Source organism: Urtica dioica, chromosome 4 (genome assembly GCF_054948205.1).
Source record: "Urtica dioica subsp. dioica isolate 48M chromosome 4, U.dioica_male_clone48M_v1_H2, whole genome shotgun sequence".
In the NCBI taxonomy this organism is placed as follows: domain Eukaryota; kingdom Viridiplantae; phylum Streptophyta; class Magnoliopsida; order Rosales; family Urticaceae; genus Urtica; species Urtica dioica.
The window spans coordinates 5333816-5342045 of NC_142759.1; the positions used below are offsets into that span (position 1 = coordinate 5333816).

The 8230-nt window shown below is 39.0% G+C and overlaps 1 protein-coding gene across 1 annotated transcript; it reads left to right on the forward strand.

Moving 5' to 3' along the window:
• Positions 1-24: 24 nt before the first annotated feature.
• LOC149399628 (Methylthiotransferase) lies at positions 25-3533 on the forward strand. The gene is made up of 3 exons (XM_089611510.1): positions 25-605; positions 1105-2168; positions 2723-3533. Exons 1-3 carry the CDS (start codon positions 349-351, stop codon positions 3244-3246), a joined length of 1845 nt encoding a protein of 614 aa, XP_089467636.1. The 5' UTR covers positions 25-348; the 3' UTR covers positions 3247-3533.
• The last annotated feature ends 4697 nt before the right edge of the window (positions 3534-8230 follow it).

Here is an 8230-nt window from a genome sequence, read left to right on the forward strand (position 1 = left end):
TTTTTTTTTTTTTTTTTTCCCCGAAAATAATGTAGCTTCATTAGCTCTCGGTGAGCAGGTTCCAAATCCGCAAGATGAGATCAGAAATATAAAGTGGAGGAATACGTGCACGATTAGGGGAGAGTTGGTAATCAGATTTAAAATAAAAGGTATAATAATGCCATTATTGAAATTGGAAGCGGTATCCGTGTCATTTTGATAAAACTCGGGGAGGTTTTGTTATTTTCTCAATTTTTGCTAAGACAACTAAACACACACTCATCTCCTTCATCGAGAGACGTTCGAAATCGAAAGAAACGTCTTTCTTCTATCCCAGTCTCAGTCTCTCTCTCTCTCCCCTGGTCTCCAATGGCGTCTTCTGTCTCGTCGCTATCCTCGACGATCCCATCTCAATGTGCTCAGGTGCTGAAGCTCCAACGAAGATGCCGTCGCCGCTTCCCCTTCCGGTTCCTCTCGCCGCCGAAACCGCCGTGCAGTCCTGCTCTCTCGGCTGTGTCGCTCCGCAAAAGCCATTCACTCCGAATCTCACGAGCCTTCTCTTCCGCTCCTCCTCCCAAAACCTTTGTCGCCAATTCCTCTCTCGCCTCATCCGACATTCTGCTAGAGTAATGTTCTAATTGCTTCACATTTTTCACTGAGCTCTTTTTTTTTCCCCTACAGTTTATGCTGTTCTAGGATTAGGTCTGTGATCAATTTCGCGTAGTATCTTCGAAACCCTGACCTTCATTGTGTATCACTGCCTCGTCGAAAAAAAATAAAAACATACATTGTTTTCGTTGAGTTTGGAGAAATCTTCTCTGCCTTTTGCTATGTTGTTTTGTATTGTGTTTCTTCTTTTGATTCCATGCAAATAAAGCAATAACCTTCACAATATATGGACGGAAAATAGTGGATAACTCGAGTCTTCTTTTGTGAAAGCAAATTGACTGTTGCGAAGCTAATCCGTCGAAAGTAAACAGAGAATTAAAAGAGGTGCTTAATATAAAAAGGCAAATTTACTCTAGGAGGAACATTTTTTTTTAATTGCGTAGTTACGTTGAAGAATGAAGTATTGTCTTGTATCTAATCGGTGGTTTCGTTTTTCATTTCACTCTACACATCTAGTCATGTTCCGGCCCCGGGTGATGAAGTTTCTTTGAAGGGACGTATCTACCACGAGACATACGGATGCCAAATGAACATAAACGATATGGAAATCGTTCTCTCGATAATGAAGAACGCCGGGTACGACGAGACGGTCCCGGTCCCCGAGAGCGCAGAGGTCATCTTCATCAACACCTGCGCTATAAGAGACAACGCGGAGCAGAAAGTGTGGCAGAGGCTAAACTACTTCTGGTTCCTGAAGAGGCAGTGGAAGAGCAACGTGGCCTCGGGGCGGTCTCAGTCGAAGAGGCCGCCGAAAGTGGTGGTCCTGGGCTGCATGGCCGAGAGGCTGAAGGACAAGATCCTCGATTCCGATAAAATGGTGGACGTGGTCTGCGGGCCCGACGCTTACAGAGACTTGCCGAGGCTGCTTGAGGAAGTGGACGAGGGTCAGAGAGGGATCAACACTCTGCTCTCGCTCGAGGAGACTTACGCGGATGTGAGCCCCGTCCGGATTTCGAAGAACTCGGTCACCGCGTTCGTGTCGGTCATGAGGGGCTGCAACAACATGTGCTCGTTCTGCATCGTTCCCTTCACCAGAGGCCGAGAGAGGTCTCGCCCGGTCGAGTCGATCGTCGGGGAAGTGGGCGAGCTCCAGAAGGAGGGTGTGAGAGAGGTGACTCTCCTCGGCCAGAACGTCAACAGCTACAACGACACGTCGGGGATAGAGGATTCGGGAGGAAGCGGCGGTGATTGGGCTATGAGCCAAGGGTTTTCGAGCATCTCGAAGGTGAAGAGAACGGGGTTACGATTCTCCGACCTGTTGGATCGGCTTTCCAAAGAGTTTCCCGAGATGAGGTTCAGATACACGTCCCCTCACCCGAAAGATTTTCCCGACGAGTTTCTTTTCCTGATGAGAGACAGACATAACATTTGCAATTACATTCATTTGCCGGCACAGAGTGGGAATACTCGAGTTCTGGAGAGTATGCGAAGGGGATATACCCGAGAGGCCTACTTAGAACTTGTGCAGAAGATACGGAGAATCGTACCGGACGTGTCGCTGAGCAGCGATTTCATATGCGGTACGGAATCTCTTATTTGTTTTTTTTTTTTTACAATGTCTATTACAGAACCTTTAGAACTGTTTGTGTGAAAGAGAAATCTTGCAATAATCACATTTTGGAAATGTCGTTTTAATCATGTATGTGTATCTTTTCTTGCTACCGTCAGTCTTCTTCCTAGATGACTTGCAGAGATGTTTTTTTCCTAAACAAATTACTGGTTAAAAAATAACCGATAATCGGGCTTTGCAAAGAATAAAATTAAAATTTAAATATAGCAGTTGAAGGCTCTTAGAAAAAACGTCGATTTCTCCAGTTACCGGTTAACAGGTTTGCCCATTACTAATGATGAGTGTTCTTACCTCAATCTGTAATTTCGGATTCTAGCATTATCAATGAGGTTTTTGCATACGAACTTTTACTCACCCAGTGTGTTATCACCTCTGCTAAAGATTTTAGATTCAATTTTTTTTTATATATATAAATTTATCGTTCTTGATGTTTAGATATATTTGCTCAGCAATACTGGAATATTATGAGCTGGCTTATCGTAAAATCTTTCACTATTTTCCCAGGTTTCTGCGGAGAAACGGAGGAAGAACACCAAGACACACTGAGTCTGGTAAGAACTGTTGGTTACGATATGGCTTACATGTTTGCGTATAGCATGAGGGAAAAAACCCACGCAAATAGAAACTACACCGATGATGTTCCCGAGGAAGTGAAGCAGAGAAGGCTCACGGAGCTCATCGAGGCCTTTCGTGAGACAACGGGTCAGTTTTACGACTCCCAAATCGGGAGCGTTCAGCTCGTTCTGGTCGAGGGACCCAACAAGAGAGCTCCCGAGACAGAGCTCATGGGCAAGAGTGATAGAGGCCACAGAGTCTTGTTCGTCAAGGAACCAGTCCCACAAAGAGATTGCGATGAACCCTCAAATGGGAAGAGAAATCCGGCGGTGGGTGATTTTGTCGAAGTTCGTATATCGAAATCCACGAGAGCGTCCTTATACGGAGAAGCTCTCGCCATTACGAAGTTGAGCTCGTTTTATGGGCGTGCCAAGCGTGAAGAAGAGACTCTTGCCTGTGGAAGCAGAAGTTGAAGCCCTCTTGTAAAAATATTTCAAAGCTTCTTTTTGCCTTTTTTGTCAAAAGGGTTTTAGATTCTTAGGGTAAATTGCCATACCATGGCATGGTTATGAAACTAGTTCATGCATGAGAATATGGAAACTATATCGTTCCCATGAGTGTGTATAAGTGGAGTCGACAACTAACAAGATTGACACTAGAAATCCTCGTCTCATGAACCTATGATTCAGCACAAATTACATAACGATCTTGTAAGTGAACCAGAAACGTTGTTTCTGATTGTATAGGCTGTATTGCTATCTGAAGTTGGTGCAGCTTTTTGTAGTTGTTCATCCATGCGTGCATGTATGGATTTGGTAAAGTTTTGATGCTTGAATTTGATTTAACGCGATTTGGCTTCGTTTTGCAACGAACTAGAGATTAAGAGTTCTGCAAAACAATTACTGTGAGCTATAGATTCGAACGAACCCAAGGGTTTCCTGTGCAGGTACTCAGACGCTCAAGTTAGTAACTGAATTCTCAGTGATAAAGGGAAGTTTTCGACAGTCAATTGTGGTCGTTGGTGCCTTCGGACATTTCAAGAAGGGTCAAATGACATTTCGGTGGATGGTAGCGCCAATGTAGTTTTGATCTTGGTCTATCCCAACGGCCTTAGCTAGTACCTTCAAGACGCCTTGTCGCATCAAATAAACTCACAAGACCCCAAATGATTAGTCGTTTATAGAGTTTAGTTGTCGCATACAAAAATAATAAGTATCCCGAAAGCAAAGAATACTCTAACCAATTTGAAAAATTCGAAAAAGAGATGCTTGCCTATGAATACATCATTTACATAATTCGACTCTAAGACCTCAGTACGAACCTTGGTGATGAACCTATCCACAAGTGATAAGTCCCTCTCCTAAGTACAACATCCGGCACTTTCATTCGAGAAATATTCATTCTTGCCATTACGCATCGAAATAATTAATAATTGTAATGAGTTTTTTTTTTTTTCATCTAGTGTCCCTTATTACGGAAATGAGAGATGTCGTTGCGGTGTAAGGTTTGATTTTTTTTTTTTGGTACAAATTTATATGTCGTCGAGAACAATTTGATGATTTTTTTTTTCTTAGAATAAGGACTACTCAAATGAATATATTGATAAAAGTTAAATATTTAGATTACAAAAATAGCGCAAAAAAAATAAATTGTTTTACAAAAAAAATATGAAAATTAGATCACAAACCATTGTAAATCCAACAAAATAATTTGTGTATTATCTGTCTACGGAGTTAATCAATCATTTTTTTAGATGTGAATCTCAATTAAAGATTAAAGATTGAGGAATTTGAAGAAAATTTTCCAAACAGATTTTCTAACAATGTTCCTCTCTGTTAAAAACTTTCCTAACAGGTGTGTTTGAAATGAAATTTGTTCTTAGAATAAAGGAATGAAAAGGTGAACCAAAGTAATTCCCTTCGTTTACCGTTATCTACGAGTTCATGATTGCATGATGATAAGGGCATTGACCCTAGTACCAAGTGATAACTGGGAATCTAGATACGGACAACAAACAAAAAAAATTGCAACGTGTCTCTGTCACAGTCACTGTGGTTGTAATAATAGAATCACAATCAAAATACATGCTAATTAGGTCATGTCACACTGCTCATGACTAGTGACTAAACTCTTATCGACCTTAAAATTTTAAATTCTAAAATAAAATAAAAATTGTCAAAACAAATCAAACATCACAACATTGTCTTGGGCTCGGCACAACACCACAAACCACCACGCAACTTTTCACATGCAATGCAATAAAGAACAAGCTATAGAGAGAAAGATAAGAAAAGAAAAAACAAATCATAAAAAATACAAAAGATAAATTACAGATATTCATATTAATAATCAAACATAAGTTTCCAACAAATTAAAAAAAAAAAATATCGTCAATTTCCAACAAAAATAGTAATAACTGCAAAAAAAAAAAAAAATTAATTCCAAGTTTCAAATATACATATCATATATAAATGTGTGTGACGAGGTTTTCACGAAAATTTTAGGTATTCTAAACATTGCTTATACTAAATTATAACTAAAATAATTTCGAAAAAAATGATATTTGGCAGGTTATAATATATGCATGTGCAAGAGAGAGATAGAGAGAAACTGTTTATTGATGGAAGACAAGACGATGGCTTGGAGTGTCTCCAAAATGTAGAATTATGAGAGTTGAGGATGGGAAGAACAAATAGAGCTGACAATTTTAGCTCTCTTCATCACTCACGCAATGACCTTTTTATCTTTCTTCTGATAATATTGGGCTCCTCTCACGTGCACATCTTCGTCATGCTAATCAAATCAACTATACGTGACAATTCATATAATTAACTTTATTAAGATATTTCTGTCCGTGTCTCAAAATATACACGACGTAGTAGACTTCTTTTTTCTTTTTCTTTTTTAATTAGACGACATAATAGATTTTGCACCATCCCTTCCCTTCTTAGTCGCTTAGCTTAGAACATCTTTCAACTAATCGTGTGCAATTGGAATTGAGCAAAACAAAAATTTTGTTTTGCACCCGCCCAAAATTGGTATTAAAATTATATTTACTCGTTTTGTTGACACGTTTCAATTTTATTTAAATTAGAGTATATTTTGTTTTATTTATGAACAGTACTTGAATAGAGTATACTATTTTGTTTTGGTCAAAATTCTGGTACCCTTTGGACCGGAATATTTCATGCCATTTAGAATTGAAACTTTTGGTAAGGTCGGAATGGGTATGACAATATTCTCGTTGCCCAAATTTATCTCTAATCTCACTCTATACCTACTTTTTTTATTGAATGAGATTGGATGATGTTAACGTCGTTTTTGGGTCAACACTTAGAACCGTCTGTGGTTCGGTCTAGGACCGGACCCTATGACCGCACGTATGTTGGGTGTGGTGAAATCTTCTCTTCTCGTCGTCTTTGTCTCACCAGAAAGATGTTTCCGGTTTCCCGTCCCCGTGATTGAACACCTTCGTGTTCGTCGTGTTTGTCGGATTCTTCACGTTCTTTGGATTCGTCGAGTCCTTCTAGTTAGTCGTGTTCTTCGGGCTCTTCGCGTTCTTCGGGTTCTTCGCGTTCTTCGTGTTCGTCGTGTTCTTCGCCTGAAAAGACATGAAACGTGAACTAGAGGGACGCGGAGGGGTTTCCCCTGGCGCGCGCTCCGACGCTTAACATTAGTCGAGGTGGGGGGTTTATCTCTCGTCTCAAGTGTCGAGAGAGAAAAATATAGTGAGTCGGGAGTGAAACAGAGATTTTATAAGTCGATAAATACTTACCTTAAGAGTGGATGGAGAGGGGGTATTTATAGTTTTTCATCTTGGAGTTTGAGCGGGTTTTGGAGGCAATTGAGCCTTGGAGGTCGTTTTTGGCCGATGGTGTGCCTTGGATGCCGATAGTTCTATGCCGATAGTTCTATGCCAATAGTTCCATGCCAATAATCTCAGCCATGAAGCTCGCCGATAGTTTTATGCCGATCGTCTCGGTCATGAAGTTCGCCGATGGTCTAACGCCGATTGTTTTGTGCCGATAGTCTTGTCCGCCGATAGTTTAAAGATTCTTGTCTTTGCCGATAGTCTTACTTTGCCGAAGATTTTAGGACGCCGATAGTTTGGTCTTGAATTTCGCCGATAGTTCAAGGATTCTTCTCTTTGTCGATAGTCTTGCTTTGCCAAAGGCTTTAGGACGCCGATAGTTTGGTCTTGAACTTTTCCGATGGTTTGCATGACGATGGTTTAAACACGTCGATAATTAGGTCTTTAAACTTAATTTGCCAATTCTTGTCGTTTTTGCTCTCGGGGTATCATTTTTATCTTGTGAAAATGACGGCATAACAGATGATATGGAGCTTGATTGACTCCAATATAACTCTATTTTTTACTTCTATTGTGAAGTTAAATGAATAGTGAGAAAAAACATATAAGCAAGAAAGACTAAATTTGAAAGTTTTTTTTTAATATAATTTGTGCTGTGTACAATCAATGTAATGTATAAATTAAAATTATAATAGAAAAGACCCACTTTAGTCCATATGCATTTAAATAGTCGGAAAAACCGTGGTCATGACTCATGAGACTCAGGACTAAGGATCTATCATGATTAGGTCACAACCAAGGATATCTCTCACCCACTGCCGCTAAGTAGTATTTGTTAATTTATTTAATCATGTAATTATGGGCTCCATAGGTCAACAAGTTTATGATTATGATTCTTTATGCACCATTAATTTATGCTCTTAAATAACACACAAATAGAATGCAAGTAACATGATAACAGACACCAAGTCATTATATAGAGTATAGACTAGTATTAATGTAATCAAATATATAATAATATATATGGACACTTTTTATTTTTTTGAGAAGGGCACTATTGGAATATATATGGACATTTGTTGCCATCATATAAGGAATCTTCGGATTAAAATATGTGACCTCTTTGAGGGTGTTATTTCCAATCCGATTATATTTTGGACCACATACACACAACGTTAAATATATATATATGTATATATATATATATATATATATATATATAATATGTATATTCTCCCGAGGTTACTTTTGTGTACATATTAATTGAAGGGGCCGGCAAAACCTTAAATAACGTCCCCAAAAAAAAAGTAGAGAGGTAAAGGAAAAGGATCAGTGTAAACCAGCAAAGAGTAGTTAACTATGAAAACCATGTTATTGTGAATAATATTTTATGGAAAACACTTGTGTTTGTGTGTGTGTGTGTCGGATTGGAAAATGGAAATGAAGAATTGGCTTTTTTTTTTTATCCCAAACGAAGTCAAGTCAAGACAAAGTAAGCAAGCGTGTGGCATTACGATGGCCAACTCATTTAATGATACCTTGCAATGCCCTAGATCTTCCAAATCTCTCTCATTCAATATTTTGTTATTTTTATTTTAATCTAGTTTGGTATTTTATGCTATAAATATATGATATTTACATTTTTT